We start from the raw sequence: 23,908 nt of genomic DNA on the forward strand, positions 1-23,908 counted from the left end.
CCAAGACGGTTAACAATACAGACGATGCCCACCGGCAAATAGGCAACCAAGGTTACATGTGGGGTAGGTAGGTACTTAACTTCTTGTCGGATGTCACTTAATTCGGTTGCTTATCTCCGGGTGAGCATCGTTCGCGTAGTTAGCCTTGTTAGTAGGAAGCCTCCTGGTACATCTTTCAAATGTAAAAGGGCTGACAATGAGTTTAATATTCCCTCTTAATTCAAGTTCAATTGACCATTATAATCTTGCAGCGCGATGTAAGTTCTCGGCTTGTTTATACTTGTGTAATATTTGTTTTTTTAGAATATTTTCCTATGTATTATTTATCGATTTATATTGTATAACTTATTATGTATAATCGTTTCTTCAGCGTACACGTATTTAACGATAATTAGTCATATACATCGAACTTGACCAATCTTTGTCATTTGAACAACGAATACCCTTTTTCAACCGTTTTTCCTTCATCGCTATTTTTTGTCGAGTTTCAAATATTGCTTTTTGCCATTTTGTTTATTCTGTCAGCACTGGTAGTAAGCTGCACACATTAGATATATTCTACATTATGCTAACATCGATTCCCTTCAAACTATCTATTAAGCATATAATATATAAATATTGTTTATGCGCGTGTCGTGTCATGTCGTGTGTTTTGCTCATTTACACTTTGTATTATTTCACTGCTACAGAAAATTACAGCTATATTCATAGGTATAACGTTTATCGTGTCATAGGTGTAATTATTCATTAGCATACTCATATATTATTATATACCATGTACGTATATTGTATGCATGCACTATCATACATACATAATTATATAAAAGACATTTGATAATACAATTTTCGTTACCTATACACGTATGTAAAATGAGAGAAAAAACCAAAACAACTACCCATATCAACCGTCGGATCTTGTCCGTTGATATATTCTATACACTTTGACATATCGACTATTTGTACCAATACATACAATCACTTTCAAATCTGTATACTGCGTTATTAATGTTTTAATGTGTCTGTAACTGTGAGAATTGAAATATTTTGTATCTGCTAAAATTGTCACATCTTTTACTTACAAACCTCACATAATACCACAATTCCTTGTAGCCCCATAATATTTTTCAGAGAATCTGCATGCGCCCAGAACCTTCATTGCTGGTTGAAATTGCGTATGTATAGATTCGAATAGCCAAAACAGAAAACACATCAAAACGTACCTATAGAATACAAATTTTTACTAAAAATCTTAACTATTCAATAGCATTTCCTGCATTTTCTGTATTCGAATCTGTTTGACATATTCAACAGGGATAATATTGGTGCGTGAGTGATTCTGTATGTCACATATACATACCTACGTGACATACATGCTCACCAATGCCGCTAGTGCGGGTGAATGTCTGAGGAAATTGTGGAAAAACCGCATAGTATAGAGCGACACAGACTCAGGGTTTACGGGCCGTAACGTGTGTGGAAAAAGTTAAGAAATTGAGAAAAAAAAACACTTTAAACATCTCCGGTAATGCGGTTTGTACCTACCAGTGACGGCCGAAACACATCGCTATCCGGCAATAGAAATTATTCTGATCAAATTCAAATAACTCAAGCTCACATATCAATACCTTCAGAAAAGGTCTAATGTTTTATTATGCTTATTTCGTTCATCATAAAGATCTCCAGTGATCTTCTAAAAAATGTGTCAGATATAACGATATATCTATACAATTACGTAAAATTTCTTGAACGTTTTTCGGATAACTTGTAGGCACCTGATCAGCGAACATAATGAGTCTACAAACATTAGAATCGGATGAAAAACACCACCATTTAAGGTAATTGTACAGTTATAAATCAGCATCTATGTGATAATTTTATTACAAGTTGGTAGCACGTAAAGCATATCGATGAAATTATTAGATTTGCAAACTGCGATGTTTCCCGTAATTATGCAAAAAAACCGGGTGAAATTGTAGATAAGAGCTGCAACGTCAATTATTAATTTCAAACTGCTTTTGAACGGTAAAAAACTTTAATATACCTATTGGTTCGATTTTACTCTCGATTGGTTCGAGTCACTTTACTCAGAAGATTATTCTCTACCATACCACCGTAACATTTCTTTTCATCACATTATTATCGTTGAATATTTAATATTTCAAAATTGTACTGATAATTATTGACTTTGATCGACACATAGTAAATTGAACTGACTATTAGAAGAAATAAAATGGACGGGAGTTCTTGCTTTAAAATTTTTCCAAAGCTAATCTGTGACCGGATGATAATTCTTATTTACTATTTCTATTCATTATCTTAATTCATTGTGTAGTCAAGTGAATTTTTAAAGTCCCTAAATACAGGTTCATAGGCCGTATGATTACATAATATATGTACCAGAAAAAAAAACGAGAAGAATATGACAATAAAGAATTTATAAGGTGATCTACCTCGAAAATGCGTCGCATTTTCATCGTGCATTGTTCATGACTACGTGCGATTCGAGTACGACGAGTCTCTATTAGGTATGCAACAGGACGGGGGTTAAGGAATTCTGTGTATATATATATATATATATATATCTGCAGTGATGGGAAAGACGGCATTTTTGTACAAAAATAAATAACACACAGCTATCTGTATTCATGGCGCATGCAAGAACCTCCATCACGTAATACATATAAGCGTTACAAAATAATCTTCGTGTAATACGTACGTGCACTTAAAACAAAATTGAGGACAATTGAGCGACATGGTTTTCATTAATATTTTGCCCTTTTTCCATTTAGGTTGATTGTTCGTCGGAAAAATAACTCCCTTTCCGCGGCACTCGAGTTATAGAACTTCACTTTGAAATACTATAACGGTTGCATACACCTCGCATACTCACATTGTGCAGTTACGGTGCCCATCGACTATTATACTTTTATTCATTGATAGGATGAAATAGAAGAAGTTTGGAATAGCGAACAACCCTCGACTCAACTGGGTACCGGGTGCATATAGGTGTACAGTACCAACTTCCTATCCGAGGGGAATGACTATAAAAGTTGACATTAACTCCTACAATTGCAGTCTGCAGTCACGATGAATGCACAATGTTTACTATACATTGTTTACAACGGCTAGTATTACTAACTATGTTTACTAATGTATTACAATGTTTACAATGGCTATCCTACCCTGCACATGAGAATGTTAAGAAATTCACGATTCAATTTTTAAATAGTGCAACTGTATAGAATAATGTTCTTTTCTTTTAGATAAAAAATAAATAAATAACTCGCTGACGGATAGAAAAAAATCTGAAAAATCAGGACTGTTTCAAAAGAAGTAATATAGGTATAACGGACAATTGACGATTAAAACAGAGATAGTGGGGGTAATTGATTTGTCGATTTGACGTGTATACAACTGGACACGACCAAGGGAAACCGCGGTGATGGGTGGCCTGCAGATTGATCGTCGATAGACTCGAATAACTCATACAGGTTTGGTTCAGGTGGGGTGGACCGCCGATCGTTTCTCGACAGAATTACCCGTAGCGTTATCTATGAAAATGAAATCGAACCAGAAGTAGACCAAACGGTGCTAGCTAACAATCGGATTCGATATTACCGTGCAGGATTCAACGCTGATTGAGAGCAAGTACAGTGGCAACTACAACGAAAATCCGTGCGTATCTAGCGGTGAGCAGCCGCATGCCTATATTCTGTTGAAGAGAGCCATGACCACTTGTAGGGATTCCTGTGCCACAAAAATTTTCCAGTCGGCAGTAACTTACCGACAACAACGGTTCTAGTAGATCAGTTATAGGCGGCAAGTAGTGCCGGTGCAGCTGACTTACATACCGTCAGGAATGTTGTGCCTTAGTTTACTCGATGTCTCTCCCTTACGTACCTGTATAGAGAACAGGAGATTTGAATGTGTTGTGATGATAAATTCATTCGAAATTGGTGCCTAACGCGCAGCTCTTAGATTTTTCAGCCGAATTTTCCTTCACCATGTATGAGTACATGCAGTGTAGGTATGGCATTGCGTATGCGTATATGCATATGCCTATGAATGTGTATGAGCGTGTGCGTACGTACGTATGTATGGATGCGTGCGTGCATGTGTGCGTTCGTGTGTGTATGTGTGGTGTTTGCGCCGACATCTATGACTAACGTGCGTGCAAAGGTTTAAATCGAACGCGTCCGCAAAGGCCATCCATATCCAGCATTTTCGTGTCGGGTAACAAGGTTTTCGATATTTTACAACACATTACGAATCCCCCGACGCACCTGTTTGCACGACAAATTTTTAACAAAAAGCAATATTCTCTTAATCTCCTTGAGCACAAACGAACGTTAAGTCAGTTTACTCAACGCATATCGGGGTATCATTGTTATATGCGAAACCTAGGTCAAACGATCCGTAGTTAACCTTGATCCGCTGAATAACGATGAGAAGTACTGTACACTCGTTCACACCAGAGTCTCGCACTCGGTTAACCGTTAAAGCCGGTAATCCATACCCCTGCAGTAACTAGCAGTTATCAATGAAATGACGAGAATTAAGAAGAGGCTGTAAAATTGTTTGGCTTTTATTGGAATCAATTCACTCCGTATAAACCCACGGACATGGTGTTTGTTATAAATGAATTCATTCCTCTTGAGACGAATACATGATTACAAAGAATTCTATCACTATCCCCACAAACCTGCTGATTTTCTTTGCGTTCATAATAACTCGAATAATGCGTACCCAATTGAGGTTATATTACAAGAACCATTGACTAAAAACACAAGTTCCTCCGTCAATGCAAGAACACACCGTACAAATACTATTTTGCAATTCCAGTGAGCAATGCTAAAACTTGTTCTGCAGACCCAGGAGGGTCAGCAAATAGAAGTAACTGTGAGCCCGGATGATACATTTGCAGACTTACAGAGACTATATGAAAGTCCAGAAAATCCTGGCCTATTCGAACTTCTGAAGCACCTCATTACCAATGGGATAGACGTGGATGCGAGAACCAAAGTATTTGATTACGTTACAAACAGTAGTAAGTTCCTCCTCTTTCCTATCCCCAGTTACACACCCGAGTATGTCCCTCTTGTCAATTTGAAACTATCGTTATTCCAGGTTCAACGGAATGGTTGGTCGAGGAATCACTCGACGATATTAGCGGTCTAGAAACAGTTGATACTCTACAAACTATAATAGAAGAAACACGGATAAAAGAATGCTGTGTGGAGGACTGTTCCAACACCAACCTAACAGCACCGAATAAAGTCTTCTTTCCGTTGCCAACTGAGAAAGATAGGTGAGGGATTGTCGATTGGGTAAATTGTGACAGCCAAGATTGAAAGTTTTCATTTTAGATTATCTGCATGGTTGATGGGAATCGGAAAACCAGATCTTTTCAATATTGGAATAGAATCTGCCACCGAAATTGCAGAAAAACACTATATTTGCGCAGATCATTTTGCACCTAGTCAATTTTTAAAGGGAACGGATCAGGTACTAAAACGACGAGCCTGCCCTTCGCTGACACAGGTTAACGTAGAGGATCAGGCAAGTTCTCTGTCGAACCAGAAACAAGATCCATTGTATTTGGAAGCTGAAACCTCGGGTTAGCTTTTCACACATAGCTCCTAGTATCATTAATAATGTTAAACCTCGTCATATTCCTCGTCGCCTTGTTAAGTATCGTATAATTTTACAGACGAATCACGTTTACCACGGATTATGGAAAGTAATAAGGATCTCAGTATCACAAACGTGTTTGATAGTGCAATACTAGATGAGCTTGACATTTTTAATGGCGTAACTCATCCAGGTCGATTATGCCGACTATGTGGCGAGCATACCCTAGACCCTGTTTATCTCTTCTCGCCAAATGATCGTAGCAGCAACAAATGCACGGTGGCTGATAAAATAAATTTATGTCTACCAATTACGGTAATCGTTTTTCAAGCCATACTCTGATACTTGTAAAAGTAATCGTTCACAGACGGTAGTAGATACAATAATACAGTATAATGAGTGTCTCCAATTTTTCAGGTAACCGCTAAAGATCCTCTACCAAAACAAGTATGCGCACAGTGTTCGGAGAAACTTGACACATGTTACAAACTTGCGACAACTTGTCTCGAAACGGAAGACAAATTGAAATCGATGTTTGAAATGAAAAAATTCCATGTAAATGCGGTAGAGGACAAAAGATGTCCATTATGCATTTCTGGGAATATGCAAATTGTAACTAAAAGTGGAATTTACCGCAAAGATAAGGCTGACAGCCTTCCAGAGATTTTGAAAAATTCCAGTGCCCGCACTAGACAAGTGTCACCCTCTAAAAACAACAATACTAAAACGGAAAATTTGAGTTCTTTTGATAAAGAACCTCTTCGGGGTAGGTAAATATTGCTTTTTCGGTTGTGAAAACCAACTTGGATCTCCTGTCTTCACGAACTGTTCACAAGTCGAGATCTATCCTCAAAACTGCACTTGAATACAATCCAGATTCTTACATTTTTTCCAGATTTCTACAATGATATTCCTACGTCGACAACACAATTAGAAAACTCGTTCAAGAATGAAAATGTTCCACTAAGATCGCCGTCGTATTTATCAGAAGGTGAATTACTGTGCTCAATTTGTACCCAAAAAGAAGACAACGTTGAACAATTGACTGAGCATGCAAAGCAGCATAATGGGTACCCATGCACGATTTGTGCAGATGTTGACTTTAAAACTGTAAATGAACAGCAACTACACTTTCTTAAACACGGGGTTAACCGCGGGTATTGCGTAATATGCTCTCTGGAATGGACGAATGCCACGGATGCTGCAGAGCATCTCAAACTTTGCAAACCCGAATTTTGGAGCGTTGAATGTGCACGATGCGGGGAAAAATTTCCCCATGTTGAAGCAAGAAACAAGCACACTTGCCAAATGTTGATAACCGAAATGGAAGGGTAATAAGATGTTAATGACATTGAGTCCCTAATATGATAGTTACTGCCATTGAAAATGTATTACAATTGTCATACACTGTATCATTATTTTCTTATTCTAGGTTCAAATGTGACCTATGTGGGAAAAAGTGTATGCAAAAAATTAATCTAAACACACACATGAGGTCACACGAAAAGAGAGAAACGGTTTACTACAAGTGTTCGTTTTGTAACAAACAATTTACACGAAAAGGAAGTCTCCACAAGCATGTTTCGACGTTGCACAGTGTAGTCGAGTCTGCCACAAGTCCTAAATGCTACAAATGCCGAAAGTGCGACGAGGCTTTTGTAACCTCGGCAAGCGCCGAATCTCACATAACAGAGAAACACTTTAGTCAATTAATGATAGCAGATGTGGGCTTTACAAGCGATCAATTCACCGCGGATGAAATTAACCTGTCCCGAGTGTACATTTGTGAATACTGTGAGCGTTGTTATACGATCCCTAGTTCGTTACACGACCATAGGCAGAATGAACACTACGAAAATTCCGACTATCAATGCAACATTTGTAATAGTTCGTTCGAGTCCTACAAATCGTTATCGCGGCACAAAACGTTACACGTTAAAGAAAATGACTTGGAAGACTTAGGCATCAAGCAATATTATCTCTGTAACTATTGCAACAAGACATTTTTACATTATGGTACTCTGATGATTCACACGTCGCAACATCAACAGCCGTTACCGTATCTATGTAGGCTTTGCAACTTCCAATGTGCGACTTACAAAGAGGTGGCTGAACATAGGAAAAATACGCATCCGTATCAGTCGGTTTTGCACGAACGACCCAATAATTTATATCACTGTCAGTACTGCGAAAAGTGCTTCAGCCATGAAGTAGCACTAATCAAACATATCAGGATGCATACCGGTGAGAGACCTTACAAATGTTCAATATGCGGAAAAGGGTTCTCTCAAACATCAGGCTTGTACACACATCTGAAAGTTCATTCTAACCTGCGACCGTACACCTGTCCACAGTGTCCACGGACGTTCAAAATCAAAGGCGACAGGGATAATCATGTAAAAAAACATTCGGGGAATCGTCCTTACAAATGTGATTTTTGCGAAAAGGCATTCATGACGCAACACGTCTATAGCCAACATCGTAAAATACATACGAACGAAAGACCTTACAAGTGCGATGTTTGCGGTGAGGCTTTTAGAAGGTCGCATGTACTTACAGTCCACATGAGACGACATACTGGTGCAAAACCGCACACCTGCGACATGTGTAGTAAGGCTTACAGGCAGCGCGGCGATTTGTTGAAACATAAAAAAATCCAGCACGGCGTAACCGCCATCAATTCAAGTGGCACAGTGCCTAATTCTAGCACCATTCTTCCGTCTTCTAGTGATATTTCGACTAGCACTGAATCGACAACCATTTTTCTACCCATTTGACTAGCTGCGAGAAGTGTATGACAGTGTATGTGCCCATTCTACCGAAATAGAATTTTAAGGTATAATTCTCCCTAAATCCTGTTGTATTTATAGTATTGAATCTGCATTTGAATATCGAAATAGGGAGTGCTTTCTACTAAATTGAGAGTTGCCTTTAACTTACTCGATATAATGTAAAGTCGGGATTTCTCAATCTTTAGATTTCCTTTACACCATCATAAATCAAATAACTATGTTATATGCCGCGTAAATACATCAACAGTATTCTGAATAAAATACACTTTTATTATGTGATTGATTAAAAAACAATTCCTGCAGTTTCATGACAAACAGAATCAACTGAAAGAACACAATGAAGACACTTGATTCTCATTTCTTGGATAGTTGAAAAAGCATAATGTAGTTAGACAAATATTCCAAGATACTTGATTTATTTGTTACACATGATGTACATTATTTTCTCTTGAAATAAACAGATAATGACATTAGCTTGCATCTTTCCTTAATCGCTCTTGACAGGTTGTGATTTTTTAGTATCTCTGATTTTCAATTCCGTTGACAACTGACAGCAGCAGTACAAAATAGACAACAACGTAACGAGGCTTTTCCACGAATCTACAAGAAGAGTATAAGAAAACAGGTCTAATCTTGACAAACAGTCTTACTTCTGCTTCTTCGGATCGTTAACATTTTATTGAAGGAATAAAATTGCCTTACCGCTAAGTATCCTCCGCACAAATATATTCCCAATATCTTGACCACCAAAGAAATAAAAATTGGAGATCGCTGACATTGCTAGCAATGGGCTTGCCAACATACAGTGAAAACGTCTTGCATTCATTGGCCCCATCACTTTTCTCTGAGTCTCAATATATATTTTAGAGCTTCCAATTATCCTTGCCAAACTTTCTATCGTTACTCCGATGAAATTCAAAACTGACCATGTGAGTATAAACATTTGCGTGCCATGCCAGATATATACAAGTGAAAAACAGAGGAATGATGCAAAGACTCTTTGCAAAGCAGATTTTTTACCAGCAACTGGTAAGTAAATATACCTGAAAAATGATAGTTACTTGTCGAGTCAAGAATCGAAGTAATCCAGATTCTAATGGTGGATGGAGAATAGGTGGATATTTTTCGACTTGCCTGAGAAGAAAGTTGTGCAACCCTCTGTCAAAATACTTCCACATATCAGAATACAAGTGAATTCTAGCGATACATTTAGGAGTGTAGAGATCTGCAATGTTTTCAGCGCGTGCGATCACGCTCGAGAATCCATATACCACTACATATTTGTTCAAGAAATACTGCCCCATGCAATATCCGAAACCATATAGTGCCCAGCTATCGAAGCTACGTAACAACTATAAGATGTGTGAGTTTAAATGCCTGCTGGAAAACTTGGATAGTTTAAAGAATAACTTTTTAAATTTCCATTCCAAAGAATTCAATCTTACCTCAGGGTGAAAGTGAAGTATATTAATATAGAGAATGTGTAAGGAAAACTCTGTGAAAAATATCCAAAAAAGGTATCGAAATAAACCAAGAATAAAGGACGTAACCCTCTTGAATGTCCATTTCTCGAACAACTTGTTAATCTGAGAAGTAAATGATTAATTATAATTGATCGAATCATCCCATATATAGCAATGAGAAGACTTGTACATACCCCGTTGACAAAATCGTTGTACAATATCAACTGACCAAGAAACAGTGTGGGTAGATAAAGACAATAGGCTAATATCTGTATGAATTCTTCGAAGGATTCGTCAAAACTTTTGGACCGATATTTAACTATATTGTCAAAGCTGAAACCGATGCTTTTCAACTGCATCCAAGCCAGGGCGACGATCAAGACATTGTATTCATCTTCGTCAAGTTCTAACAACTTTTGTAGGATACAATCTGTACTTTTTACAGCATTCAGTAGGACCAAACAGAATAAATGAAGTGTCCATAATATAATTTTGCTTCGAAAAGGCACAAGGAGCCATGCCAGAGTCGGGTGAATTAACAAAAGGATTATTGCCGGTGGGCCGACAAATGACCATAGAAACGTCAAACTTATAACGATGTACCAACAGCATAATAGCTAAGAGAAAAAAGTTTGTTTACACACTGGTCGGTACAGGGCCAAATTATAATTTGTGCCAATAATTTCCAATAGAGGGACGTATCGCACGTTTTAACGTGTCTAAGATTACCGTGGAATTGAAGAAATATTTAACTATTTGCCCAATGAAAACTTGAACGCAAGCCCAAGGTAAAATTCTATACAACAGGGGGATCCAGACCCTCCATTCCGGGTCGGCGGTATCACGCTTACCCCCAATCCATTTCCATCCAGGACTAAAGTCTCCGTAAACATCATCGTAATACCTAAAGTCTGGAAACAATATTTGTAAAGGATTTATTTGTTTCAATTTGAGAAGAAAAAGTGTAAAGTCCACAGACCTAGCTGCTCACTTCAATTAATTGTTATTGAGAAGAAATTTCAACCGTGAAATTAGCTTAATAATAATAATAATAACAACAACAACAATAATAACAACACCAGCAACAACAATAGACATTGTTGAATTGTAGAGAATTTTTTCAAATTCAGAACAAGGAGATTACTTTTAAAAGTTATTCTTACACGAACTAGACTGCAGGAATAGGTGATACATTCCTATGAGTATTCCGCCGGTCCATCCGCAAAAATATATCCAGAATTCAAGGCCATTAAGAGCAACGCTCCGCTTCATTTTCCGATGAGAAAACAAAATAAAGACGAAAATTTCTCTGGCAAATAAAAAATCAGCATCAAACGCCCAAGCAAACTTCCCGCGATTTCGCTTCGATATGTGTAATTCTAATTTGTGTGCTCTTGGCTTGGGGGCAGCTTGATATCTCGGAGACAAATAGGTATATCGATGTGCGCAGAGGTTAAAACTACGATGCCAGCCAGAGTGAGTGGTCCTCCATTTATACGCTTCATGATAACCGAAATAAGAGTTTGGCTATTTCTAGGTTTGCTAATAACACTACGTCGATGTGAAAACGTACGAAATGAACGTAAAATTACGGGAAACACCGGGTAAAAGAAATTTCGTCAATTTATCCGCCAGCATGGTTACGTTTGAGTCAATTCCAGTCGGACACGGTCGTATAGTAAGGGGCTATTACGGCGGTAAAATTTGAATCCGCGTTGTGTCGTATCGCGTGAAAACTGGGACAGTTAAAAATGAAAGGATTCCCACCCTTCCGAAATTCACATCAATTTCACTCCTACAATCCATTTTCGTATTCTTTCTCGTATGCGCAGTTGTTTTAAACTTTTATTTTTTAGGTGACTGAAGTGAAATGCAAGCGATGTCGCAAAGTTCTCTTCACAGAAGAAGCTACTCCGCTATTAACAGCCCATAGCGAAGTTCGAACTGGGCCGACACACTCCCGATGTGGTTCTGGGGCACCGGAATACTGTCTCTATATATCAGAGGAGAGCGTGCCCGAATGGATAAAAGACGCCATAGATAAGGTGAGTCGTTGCTCTTGAGACGTTGACTGAAGATGTATAAAAGATATTTAGCCATATCAATTTTGGTGCACGGTCAGAGGAAACGGAAGGGCAGGGGCTTGCGGCATTCTGCTATGCCGACTTGATTTTACCTTGGGATTCCATAAGTCAAGCCGATAAGTGCAATGCGGTAGCGTTACCTCCGTGGCTGCTTGTGCTCGGTAAGCGTCACGAAAAATAACCCAGGCCCGGTAGTCTTTATATTATATTCGGTCAGCGTTTAATATCTGTTTTTGGTCGAGCAAGCCACAAGTTTCAACTCAGGGGTAACCGATATTAACAATTTACAGGAATTCTGGATAAAAGGAAAGATCCATTGCCCTCACTGCCACAGTCGATTGGGCTCATTTGACTTTGTCAACCAGACAAAATGTGACTGCGGGGACTGCCTGCCACCTCCGATCAGAATAATTCATTGCAAAGTGGATAGATTGTCGGACACTGGTTCCAATCTGCCTTTTCTACCGTTACCCAGAATTCCTTATAACCCTCATCCAAGGGATAACAACGACGTGCAACTCATTCAATTAGTAGCAAGCAATAGACGTGGACATGTACTTGATATAGAAAATTTGGCAGAGAATAATATAGCTAATAATCATCCCTAGACATAATCCTCATTCGAGTATAATTCACATACTGAAAATTATGACTTGGAAATCGGTGAGTCAAAATTCGTGCTGGTGCACTTGATCAGCTGCTCTATCACAAATTACCCCGATTTTTGTAATTCCGTTTCAACACGATTTGTATAAAAGAAGACAATGAATATCTGTTGTGAAATGCTTTTGTAATATTGTTGTGTGCGTATTGTGTTTTCATGTCACCGACGAATCCCCTTGTATAATAGAAAAGATGAGAATTCAGCCTTCGAATTTGGTGAAATTCGTTCTACTACCACTTTTAAAATAAAAACTTTTTCAATTTACCGATATTTACAAGGAAGCTACTACGCTTACACAAGTTCATCAAAATTTTTAAAGTACAATCAACTCACCATCATTGTTTTCAGCAACGTTCTTCAAAGTCAGTTCACAATCTGCAGTGCAGCATTCCTCCCTCTCTGGATTTTCGCTGTCTCGATTATTTCCGTTGCAATCATCCATCGCCGATTCACTCGGTGTTCCACGTTCCTCGTCGGATTAACGGCCAGGCGACTGCAGTATTTAAATATTCAGACATGAAGCTAAACACAACACACGAACGCTAATCTGCGTCATATCAGCGTAGACGAGCACGGTAATTTTCAAACGATTATCAGGATCATTCTTTTAACGTAACCACACTGTTGAAACACCAAATGATTATAAACAACTGAACAATCGTTCGAGGCCGCGCGGCCGCATACAGAGCAAAACAAAACCGACTTGGCGTGCCGATTCACGTTCTTGGAATTGTTATTACACGTGCTAAACCTTTTGCGAAATTTTCCGGTGGTTATTTATAATTTGAAATTACATCGGATTACATTACACCGCTCACATGGATGACGTGTGAGATACTAAATTTCAATAAAACTGTTACGCTGAGTTAGATGACTGCCGGGAATTGGAGAGAATTCGAGTCGAATGGTGCGCGCTCTTAGTTGCGTTGCACCGTTTATCCGCGGCCGACTTCAGACCGCGGTCGTCGTTTTTTTTAGTAGGCGCTACCCGCGCTACCTAACGCAAAAATTTGAACTAGATGAGCGGCGCGCAATCTGGTCTGATTTGAAAACGAGACAGGGGTTATTTGTGCATGCCCTCACTATGCATACAGATGCGTATGTATGCATGTAACAGAGATACACGCTCCTCGTGCTCTTTTGGGAACGAAATGGCTGGAAATGGCCATGTCTCACACACACTAGTAACGTGCTTGAAAGGTACGCTTGGAGCCTCCGACCGTCTGACATTACTTTTGAATTTGGGCCAAGTTTGTCTTTGACCTTTGTAATGTCAACGATAACGCTGCGCTAACGCTGCGCTAACGCTCACTGTAGACGTTACTATTATATAGAATAATCCTAAATCGTGGTCATTGCGATAGATATCCATCGGTAGACACCATGTTACAGCTAATTACACGCTGTGCAACATATGGGCAGTTCTCGTTGCTAGCGGACAACTTTTATTCGTTCAACTTCAAGTTATTACTACTCCGTGTGACTAAGTTGTCTGTCGTGTGACTACCTAGCGCACGGTGATGAATGAGGTTATTTCTCCTGGCCACGGATTATTAACGCTAAATTGCTCGTATCGTGTCGTATTCTGTGGATACGTTCCACTCGACTCTAATTCCTTGGCACGTCCTCCCTTGAGGGAATAGCCATTAGGGAAGAAGAAGAGAAGAAGACACTAATTCTGCGTAGAATTCAAATGTTCCTAGCATGAGTGAATAATCGAGTATACGGTTGCCAGGACAACGTTGATTTTAATAATGTACTTGCAAATAAAGTTTTTTTAATCGCATTGCCCAGTCATTCAATGATACGATGTCAAGCACCGAGAACATTCAACTTGGCAGAATCTGTGTGGCTCTCCAGGCGGAGGATAAGCGGCGAAGAAAAACAGCCTTGGAGGAACTCGATGAACTGGTGTTTGGAAAGAATGAACCGATGAATGTTGACGAGGTAGCAGAAGTATGGGAAATCGTGCATCATAATATTGTAAGAGCATTGAACGACCAGGCTGAAGTATGTCGCGACTTTTCCATCGACTTGCTCAAGAAGTTCTTTGGGGTTCTAACTCCTTGTGACAAAAACATAATATATTTGATACCGATGGCAACTAGACGCCTGGGATCGCAAGAGATCGTCGAACCTTCGGAAGAAGTTAGACTCAATTTTGTTACACTCATGAGCATGGTCATTAAAAAGTACAAGGACTACCTACCGGCTTACTTGAGAGATTTCATCACGATATTAGCCAAAACGGTCACTGACAATTATCCAAGCGTTAAGAAAGAGAGCTGTATATGCATATCTGAACTTGCCAAAACTATTCCAAACCCTTTTTACAATCATTCCGAGAGCTTGGTTAAACCTGTACTGACTAACTTTACGCATCAACACTACAAAGTCAGAGTAGCCTCGGTCAACACAATCGGTGACATTGTTCAGTATGGAAATAACAAAATGATTGAGGAAGTCGCTACCCCAATGGCGGAACGGCTTTTTGATCAGAGCGGAGGGGTTCGAATGGGTAAGATTTGAAGATCAAGTTAATTTCTCTCATTTTTTTAAGTAATGTTTATTATTTCCTTCTTTCTGAAGCTGTTATTGAAGTCGCGGGGAAATGGCTCCTGCACCTCAGAGACAGATATAGCTGGTGGCATAAGTTGATTCCGCTACTTTTGACCGGGCTTCATGATGAACTAGAAGTAATTAGGAACACAGCGAAAAAACTATGGGAAGCAGTCGGAGAGCAGTATATTACAGAGAACGACAATGACGAGAAACTTAGGGATAAATTGGATTATCTTGGAAAAGACCCGGAGCATTATCCTTCAAATAGTAGGATTACAGGACACGCTCAATCGGCACTATGGCTTTATCCTCTAATTGGGTACATCTATACAATCATTTATCACCTATTTCATGTTTCAGTTGTCAGGCCCAATTTGGGATGTCGGACCATAACTCAGCAAAATCTTTGCAAGCTTGTCGGTGGTATTGGAGTCGAACTCGGAGACTGGATGGCTGACATAAGGGTTCGGTCAGCCCAACTACTTTGCGTTTTGGTTTTAAACGTAGAACAGGATGTGACACAACATATAGAGAAGATCTTACCATCTATGTATCGGTAAGTATTTCTAGACGTGACAGTTTTTATTTGATCAGAATGTTGATTGATCTAATCTATGGTGGAACACGTATTTCACAATTTATTTACCAGAAGTGGTGGTTGTTGCAATTTCTTTTGTTTTTATTCAGAGCATGCAATGACGAGGATAAGAGAGTGATTGAAAATGTCGAACTTGCTGCTGAATACATGGGATACTTTGTGCCGCCGGATGTATATTGTCATTTAGTTCTACCTACACTGGAGGAGAACCCTACACCTGGTCACTTCAGAGTCTTCTCCGCAATACTAAGAGGAAGTGATCGCAAATCGCTTAGTCCGAGGCTTGAAATCATTGGTGACTTTTTGCAACAACCTGCCATCTGTCGGGGCAAGAATTTTCAATATCAAAAGCAAATTCTCCAATGCTGCAAATCACTTATGTTTGTATGCCAAGAGGTTCGTTGTTTCAGAATTTCGCCCGTCCTGAATCTAATCCAGATGAACTAAAGCCCCATAGTGATTTATAGACTTTTTGGAAATAATTCCAACACTACGTAATAATGTCTACATTTTAACCTGTTTCAGGACTGTCAACAAATTTCACACGATCTCTTTACTGTCATATTTACAGTACTGTCTCTGGCTGCTGAGGAAGAAATTCGACAGGAGAGTTTCAAATTGTTGGAAAAGTTGGCTGAAATACAAGACTTACCAAATGTGGAAGAACTGTACGAATGCCAGCTGAGATCATTACTAAAACTTATAGAAAGTAATCCTGAATCATGGACGATTTACAGTTCGGAATTTTTGATTCTGCAAGCCTGTTTGTTGTACACAGGTTTTGTAGCTTCACAGCATATAGATCTCATACTACCAATGCTGAAACGGACAATGGGTAAAGAAGCCGATCCGGAATTACGACTCAAGCAGTTTCTCCTTCTTTCCAACTATCTAATGCGAAGACAAGAGACTTTGAGAAAGACTGAGAATCTGTCAGATTTTATAACGACAATTCTCGAGGAGATAATCATACCAAGCTTAGTCTGGTCAGCTGGGAGAACTTCCGAAGCTATCCGTACAGCAGCTGTGTGTTGCCTTTGCACGGCATTGGACGAAAATCCGAATTATTCTGAGAACGGTACATCTAAATCTGGAGCTAACGAATCGATCAAATTAAAAGAAATGGAACAGAATGAAAATAGATTCTCAATAATGGGTATGCATGAGAAAGAGAGTGAATCGGAGTATGAGAAAATTAGGAAGAGGGAAGAGAAGTTTGTGAAAAAGAGTTTAGACATAGGGACTAACAAGACCATGAATGAGCTGCAACTATTCCCGGATTCTGCATTGTTTCTGAAATTCTTTAATAATACTATGCCTATTTTGACCACCTTGGTAGACGACAACGCAAAGAAAACAAGACTTTATTCTCTGCGAGCTATTTGCCAAATTATGTCAATTGGTGAGCAACTTTCTTGTTTGAACGACGAGCACGTTCATCAGGTTTACCCGGTGGTATTAAGAAGATTAGACGATGGCTGCGACGACGTACGATTCGTGGCTGTCAGGACTCTGGGGCTTGTTTGGGCAGTTGCCCCAAAAGAATATGACATCGTGTTCAGCAAAAGTCACATTGACGCCTTGTATACCAGCACAATAGTCCACCTAGATGACCCTGATCCAAAATTCCAAGAGATTATGCTCGGTAATTACCATAAATGTGGTGCCTTGGGAAATATATTATACTAACCTATTTTCCTCTCCCACTATATGGTCATTTTTATTACAGAAACGATGAAACCACTGGCCAAACTCCACCCTGAGCTCCTGGCTCAAAAGATTCAAAGTTGCAAAGGAAATTTCCGGAATCAGAGGAGCTTGGCAGTGTTGCTAGAATATACATACGATCTGTTGTCGAGAAAGTCATAACGGGTGTAAATAGAATTGCGAAACGATTATCTGATTAAAATAGCCTGTAACTTTCGAATGTTCATTCACATTTCAATAATAGTAAAAGTTGATAAAACATTCCGTATGTAAACCCAAAAATGGATTGTAATGTAATAGTGAAAAATTCCGAAAGTCCCGAACATCTTTCAACTTTGAAACAAGATTCACGGCTTATTTACCTATAAGACAGGTTGATGGATTTGAATTTGATGAGGAGGCACGCGCCGTGGGATCCGTAACAACTTCACCAGCCGGCAGCGTAGCATGAAAATGGCGTCGCAATCCAGTATCTCGTTACCGTGGTATGAATTTTCTGCTACACGTTACCAGATAGAGGTGATCGACGGGTGAAACGATCAGCGGATCATTTACGAGGTGACAAAGTGCACGACTCTGCAAAACTTGGGTATTCTACACATAAACCAGTTGTAAACGATCAAACCTAAGACAGGAAGTTCCCCGCCCTTCGTCCCCCGCCATATTGCGATCAGTTCGCGTCTTCCGCTTGCCAAAGCAATAAGCAGTCGGCTCGGGGCGGAATACTGTTTTCGGCAATAATTTGCATAACTCCTAGCCCGCGGCAGACGGACCAAACAGTTTTCTCCGCCTACGCTGTCAGCGAGCCAACTAGGTAAGTATAAATTATTACATACAGTCAAGTGCCTAATCTACGTCAAAAACTATAACTGGTTTTGTAAAAGCTCCCAAGGTGCGAATGTAAACTGCGGTATGTGTACCTACACGTATTCTGGTTATAATTTCGCTTTAACGCTGCTGAGGTTTCACATATATACAATATTTCCTCAATTTTTTATACGATCACTTCAACGAGCGAGTCCAAGCCGTCCCATTTTCTCGCGTTCGTTACATCTTTATAATCGCTTCGGAATTCCAAATTTTCTTTCCAGAATCGTCATTTTTTTTTTTTTTTATCAGATAGTATTAACGCGATAAATTTCCTCGTTGACTCATCGAACCTCTAGGGGGGTCGCCGCTTGTCATTCCACAAAAAAGTCATAACTACGTGTTAAAAAAAAATGAACCAACTGTAATTTGGAAAATTTTACTGTTGGAGAAAGGAAGCAGATACTTTTTTTATGTCACTCATCTAGTTCTCAATATTGCATTGGTAATTATAGCGATGATAATAACCATAAGAAGAAAAGATTTGTCTGCGGTCTTTGCTCATCTTTTAACTTATTTTAAGATGATCTCTAATATGCTGACCATGTTTCCAGTGTCCTTGCAGTGAAGATGGCAGACCCTGCGGCAGATCACGTCAACACACCTGAGGAAGAGTTGGAAGTTGAAGCAAATTACAAACCTCCACCGGAAAAAACAATTGAACAGATCCTAGAGGCAGATAAAGAAGATGAAAGTTTGCGCAAGTACAAGGAAACTCTCCTGGGAGAGGCCAAAGCGGGTGCTATTGTCGTCGGTAAGTGAAAAAGAGTATTAATCGATACTAAAATCACCACCTTTTCATCTACCAATTCCCAATTTCTGTACTGAATATTCGAAGATTTAACTCATGATTTACATTGCAGAGCCTGACGATCCAAGGAAGGTGATAGTGAAAAAACTCGCGCTTTGCGTTACGGATCGGCCCGATATGGAGTTAGATTTGACAGGAGACTTGACGCAGTTGAAAAAGCAATCTTTTGTAATTAAGGAGGGTGTGAGCTATAAGATTCGAATTGACTTCATTGTGCAGAGAGAGATTGTTCACGGATTGAAATATGTCCAGAAAACTTATCGCCTTGGTGTACCCGGTTAGTATTTACTAATTCATTCATTTCAATGAACTTATAACTGTAGTCCTAAATTCAAACCTGCTTACTTAGCCAGTGTCATAATATTAATATTTCATGCTTTGCTTCGCGCTCCGAAATCGCTGGATTTCACAGGAGTTACAGGTAAAAACCAGAAATAAGAAATTCCTTACAAGTTGTATGTTACAGGGAATCAACTCACTCTGAAAATGTAGCAAATGTTAGGGAATATCTATGTTAGTAGAAGAGTCGGTGTGTATCGAAAACTGTTGTTGAAAATAAGAAGCATATGGAGTATTTCACAACGTATTGATCAAGATCAAAATTCAAGATTTTATATTTGCTCCAGGATTTTTTACGTGAAACTGTTGGTCGAAGAACCGTGTCCAATTCTTCATTTTTTTTATTTGACCAACCAACTCTATCTGAGATATCATTTGATATGATATTCTCACAACGTCCGTTTTCCAAAATTTTTTAAAATTCAGAAACTTTAATAAAATTTAATGAATTCTCGAACCATTTTTGAGTTTTTATGACAAACAAATCCAATGAATTTTGAAAAATAATCGCAAGTATTCATAAATGATCCAATATTTAACATCGCAATATATCTGTTACTATGTAATTTCTTAAATGTGCTTCTTCAACCTACGTTATCGGAAATGGTTTTCTTTCAGTATAATAGTAAAGGTTCACTGTAATTATTACTTGTTTGAGTCTTGATCATCCTTCAAAATGCCATATTTTTTGTAATAATGAGGACTTCATTGTCAACAGAAGTTAACAAGGTTTATCACATTTTATTATATTTTTCTGAATTTCCTTAGATCCTAGAATATGAGTGCATTAGAAATAACAAATTAAATCATATCTCAGATAAGGATGGTTGGGAAAATGTAAATTAAATATAAAGCTCTGTCTTCTGACCCCTCCGGTCGGACAAAAAATTGTGGAACACATCCAAAATCTCAACTTCTGACGTTGATCAGTAGCGCGTTCATTGTCCCATATCTTATTTACACAGAAGGTGTATTAAGCACATTCTCAATTGGTAATGTAGTTTCCAACGTTCGAAGTTCTTATTCTTTATGCCGAATATCGAACGCCTTATGTTGAACCCGGGAATCACTCCATTAATGTGTCATTGTTTGCATTCTTCTAATTTACAATTGAACTGTAAGTAATTTTATCGCAATATAGTGTCCGTATTGTTTCGCTGCATATTCTTGATTATATAGAAATGCAGGTAAAAACCGGATTTTTGCCTTGCAATAGGACGATAAACGTCTGGATAAGTGAATCTGATGTGGGAGCAACATATTGATCCATAGCATGAGTTGCAGGGGTTTGCTTTATGGAACTCTTATGGTTATAGATTGGACTGATTTTTGATCAGTTTTTTTTTTTTTTTTTTTCCCCACTCAAAAATCGACAAACCTTTGGTCACACGACGGATATTGTATTGACTAACAAATCTAATCTTCTATTGAATTTCCTTATTTTAGTTGACAGAATGACGCATATGGTGGGATCTTATCCTCCCAAATCAGAGATTCAGTCTTACACGACCCCATCAGAAGATGCGCCAGCAGGTGTGATGGCCAGAGGTTCCTATACAGTGAATTCCTTATTCACGGACGACGATAAACACGAACACTTGAAGTGGGAGTGGTCGTTTGACATCAAGAAGGACTGGAAAGAGTAAAATCTTCGAATCGCTTACAGTTTCTTCCCATTCCATAATTGAAAGGAGCGATCTCAGGGTGTCCGACCCTGAATTATTCTGAAATTATGGTACGCAATTAATCATAGGAATTACTGTTACATAAAAAGTAAGAAATAATTTTAAAGAATTTCGCCAAAACAACACTTTAACCGCGCATCCACTGCTTGCTACTGGGACATGTCAACGATGTCATCATTACACACAAACACACACACACACACACATACACCAAGTGTTATATAACGGCGATTTTTATTTAGTATTTGCACCATTACAATATATCGTAGAATAAAACCGTGTCTCATGTTTTGCTAAAAATACCTGAAAGATCAAAGTTTCTGTGCAGAGGCTTGAAGTAAGAAAGTGAAAATTAAAAGTAGAAAAAAATATACGATCGCCAAGATAATCTAAATCGTTGAAACTAAACTGACAGTTGAATGAATGATTGTGCAGATACGAATTAATTATTGCAGACAAAAAAAACTTAGTGCCTCTTGGTGCTGATGAAAATTATTTTTCTGCCTCAAGTGGACAGGTAAATATAGGACTTATATATTAGAATAGGTAAAATAAGCAAAGAATGATATTAGAAAGCAGAAGGTTTGATGAATTTTTCAATTTCGTACGTTAAGTTTCATACTATGTATAAATATGTATATACATATGTGCGTATATAGGTATATACATACGCAATGTATACCGAAGTACACGAATGGACTTAAACGTATACAAACATCGTATGACAAGGATGACTATGATGAAGTAAGTCATTATTAGAATTTTAAGGATATTGGCAAGCAGATGATTATTAAAGTAATACAGAGTGGTCGATTTGATCGCCCCGGGCGAACATCCCGAATACCGGGGAGAAAAGAAAATTTTATACGAAATTCGAAGAGCTTTGAAGGTAAAAGATAATGACTTGTGGATTTTGTCACTTTCGAGATTTGAAGAAATTATCTTTCGATCTCACTATCAGCTGCTCTCACCCATAATGGGTGTTCCTTATCTAAAATCAGATGTTACTCGTGAAATTTGGAGAATGACAAAACCCGCAAGTCAACCTGCCTATATCAGCTTTATCTTTCCTCCTTAAATTCCTCGGGGGGTTTCGAATAAAAGTTTTCGTATACCCTTTTTTTTATTTTTAAAATCTTCGCCTGAGACGGCAAAAACCGACCACCTTGTACGATGACGATACATTGTTTATACGATCTGTGAAACTATCTTCCCTGTCCTATCTGATCAGCTACAAAAAGATAGAATAACATTCAATGAAACTTGATGCGGTGATAGTCCAAATTACTGAGAGACAAGGACATTCTGCAACAACGCACTGTGTATATAATAATACCATTATGCAAAAATCGCAAAACCAGTGTATACAGTTCATGTATCATGTATCATGTATAAATAATTATGAAAACCTTGCACTGTGCAACCATAATTATTATGATGTATAAATTTATTCGACAGATTTCGAACCTCTGATAACCGACTGGTGACAATAATTGAGGGGGATAAACGAATTTGTAGGGACATTGGAAGAACAATTACCTAGGCCAATAAGCCACCGACTCAGTCGGATTTCAATCGCCGCGTGAAATTTCATTAGATGCTTGACGTATGTGCCGTCGGTGCTTTTCAAGAATCGTCACGGTCAGTTCACACGCTACAAGAAAGCATCGAGGTGCATCAGCTTGTGTGTATGCGGATACGTAAAATACAGACAGGTGTGTACATACATACTGACCTGCCGGACAGACGAGCCATTACTCTGGCTATGTACCGACTTCGGTCAGCGAACTCGAGTCTTCCAATTCCCAACTAGGAATCCCGTTTTCTTCTTGCCTCTGGCAAAACTCCTAACGGAGATGTATGATTTTTATGTTTTTCACAGTCTTGCACTCATGTAGGTAATGCCGGTAATGGTACCCGATTGTAGAGCCGCTTTATCCACTTCACTTCGATTCTACTTGGAAACGGAATATTCATTTCACTTCATAGTTTAACTGCGATGGTTTAAAAATTTCAAAGCTTGGAATCTGGGATGTAGCTTCCTACTTGCGGAAGTCCTTTGCGAATAAGGTACATCTAGCCGTCGGGGCAGGTGCAGTTATCTTGTTCTCGAAAACTACCTATGGTCACCCAACCGCACATACATGTACAGAGCCCCGGTTCTGCACCGTGGAATTTCCTTCAAATTGCAATTGGTTAATTATCACACGGGAGAAACTACGACTTTGCAAATTGAGATTTTAAATCATGCACAGTGTAACACTTTATCGAAAAAAAAAATTATAACACTGCAGTCGCATCCCGTTATTAAGCAATATTCAAGCTCCTGGAAACGGTCCGAACGTACCGGTTTCGCTGTCACACGAACCGCATAAATCGTTAGTGCAACAGTCAGTCAATGCGAACCTGGAACCGCACCGTGGCTTAGGCTTTAGGTCAGTGACAGATTGACCCTACTGCGATTTCGGGAGTTTGATCGTGCTGCCGAATTCGCAGTTCGAATTTTTAATCCGACTTGTTGCTGTATTTCTGGCGATTACGGCGAGGATAGTGTATCTGTATAGCATCTGGAAGTTTGGTGCCGCAATTCGTATGCCGGTAGGTCAGCGGCAAACAATAAGATTCGATCATGCACTACCATATGATAAAATTCTGTAATTGCACCCGGCACGTTTGCTGTTCTTTTCAAGAATTAAAAATCTATA

General features: G+C 38.9%; 5 protein-coding genes across 8 annotated transcripts; 4 read left to right on the forward strand and 1 right to left on the reverse strand.

Moving 5' to 3' along the window:
* The first annotated feature begins 4,157 nt into the window (after positions 1-4,157).
* LOC124408075 (zinc finger protein 761-like) lies at positions 4,158-8,896 on the forward strand. 2 transcript variants are annotated; one of them, XM_046884740.1, is made up of 8 exons: positions 4,158-4,233; positions 4,843-5,047; positions 5,128-5,308; positions 5,367-5,617; positions 5,711-5,946; positions 6,049-6,397; positions 6,527-6,962; positions 7,064-8,896. In XM_046884740.1, the coding sequence occupies exons 2-8, from the start codon at positions 4,849-4,851 to the stop codon at positions 8,406-8,408; spliced, it is 2,997 nt and encodes a 998-aa protein (XP_046740696.1). In that variant the 5' UTR covers positions 4,158-4,233; positions 4,843-4,848; the 3' UTR covers positions 8,409-8,896. The 2 variants fall into 2 exon arrangements, with proteins under 2 accessions (XP_046740696.1, XP_046740697.1); XM_046884741.1 differs by lacking the exon at positions 4,158-4,233 and adding an exon at positions 4,251-4,505.
* On the reverse strand, positions 8,821-11,185 carry LOC124408076 (protein-cysteine N-palmitoyltransferase HHAT). Of its 2 annotated transcripts, none has more exons than XM_046884744.1 (7): positions 11,050-11,185; positions 10,616-10,797; positions 10,081-10,503; positions 9,869-10,009; positions 9,558-9,775; positions 9,126-9,466; positions 8,821-9,023 (listed from the first exon to the last, which is right to left on the reverse strand). In XM_046884744.1, exons 1-7 carry the CDS (start codon positions 11,156-11,158, stop codon positions 8,911-8,913), a joined length of 1,527 nt encoding a protein of 508 aa, XP_046740700.1. In that variant the 5' UTR covers positions 11,159-11,185; the 3' UTR covers positions 8,821-8,910. The 2 variants fall into 2 exon arrangements, with proteins under 2 accessions (XP_046740700.1, XP_046740698.1); XM_046884742.1 differs by having other exon boundaries at positions 8,821-9,050.
* Positions 11,186-11,226: 41 nt separating this feature from the next.
* LOC124408077 (E3 ubiquitin-protein ligase RNF180-like) lies at positions 11,227-12,800 on the forward strand. Its single transcript, XM_046884745.1, has 3 exons — positions 11,227-11,362; positions 11,743-11,931; positions 12,261-12,800. The coding sequence occupies exons 1-3, from the start codon at positions 11,327-11,329 to the stop codon at positions 12,576-12,578; spliced, it is 543 nt and encodes a 180-aa protein (XP_046740701.1). The 5' UTR covers positions 11,227-11,326; the 3' UTR covers positions 12,579-12,800.
* Positions 12,801-14,285: 1,485 nt separating this feature from the next.
* On the forward strand, positions 14,286-17,764 carry LOC124408050 (dynein axonemal assembly factor 5). The gene is made up of 6 exons (XM_046884708.1): positions 14,286-15,152; positions 15,224-15,463; positions 15,557-15,752; positions 15,884-16,190; positions 16,320-17,439; positions 17,524-17,764. Exons 1-6 carry the CDS (start codon positions 14,444-14,446, stop codon positions 17,661-17,663), a joined length of 2,712 nt encoding a protein of 903 aa, XP_046740664.1. The 5' UTR covers positions 14,286-14,443; the 3' UTR covers positions 17,664-17,764.
* Positions 17,765-17,964: 200 nt separating this feature from the next.
* Positions 17,965-22,049, forward strand: LOC124408051 (rho GDP-dissociation inhibitor 2). 2 transcript variants are annotated; one of them, XM_046884710.1, is made up of 5 exons: positions 17,965-18,315; positions 18,923-19,122; positions 19,232-19,456; positions 19,592-19,600; positions 20,965-22,049. In XM_046884710.1, exons 2-5 carry the CDS (start codon positions 18,939-18,941, stop codon positions 21,162-21,164), a joined length of 618 nt encoding a protein of 205 aa, XP_046740666.1. In that variant the 5' UTR covers positions 17,965-18,315; positions 18,923-18,938; the 3' UTR covers positions 21,165-22,049. The 2 variants fall into 2 exon arrangements, with proteins under 2 accessions (XP_046740666.1, XP_046740667.1); XM_046884711.1 differs by lacking the exon at positions 19,592-19,600 and having other exon boundaries at positions 17,972-18,315.
* Positions 22,050-23,908: the final 1,859 nt, after the last annotated feature.

This window comes from Diprion similis, chromosome 7 (assembly GCF_021155765.1).
Source record: "Diprion similis isolate iyDipSimi1 chromosome 7, iyDipSimi1.1, whole genome shotgun sequence".
NCBI classification, from domain to species: domain Eukaryota; kingdom Metazoa; phylum Arthropoda; class Insecta; order Hymenoptera; family Diprionidae; genus Diprion; species Diprion similis.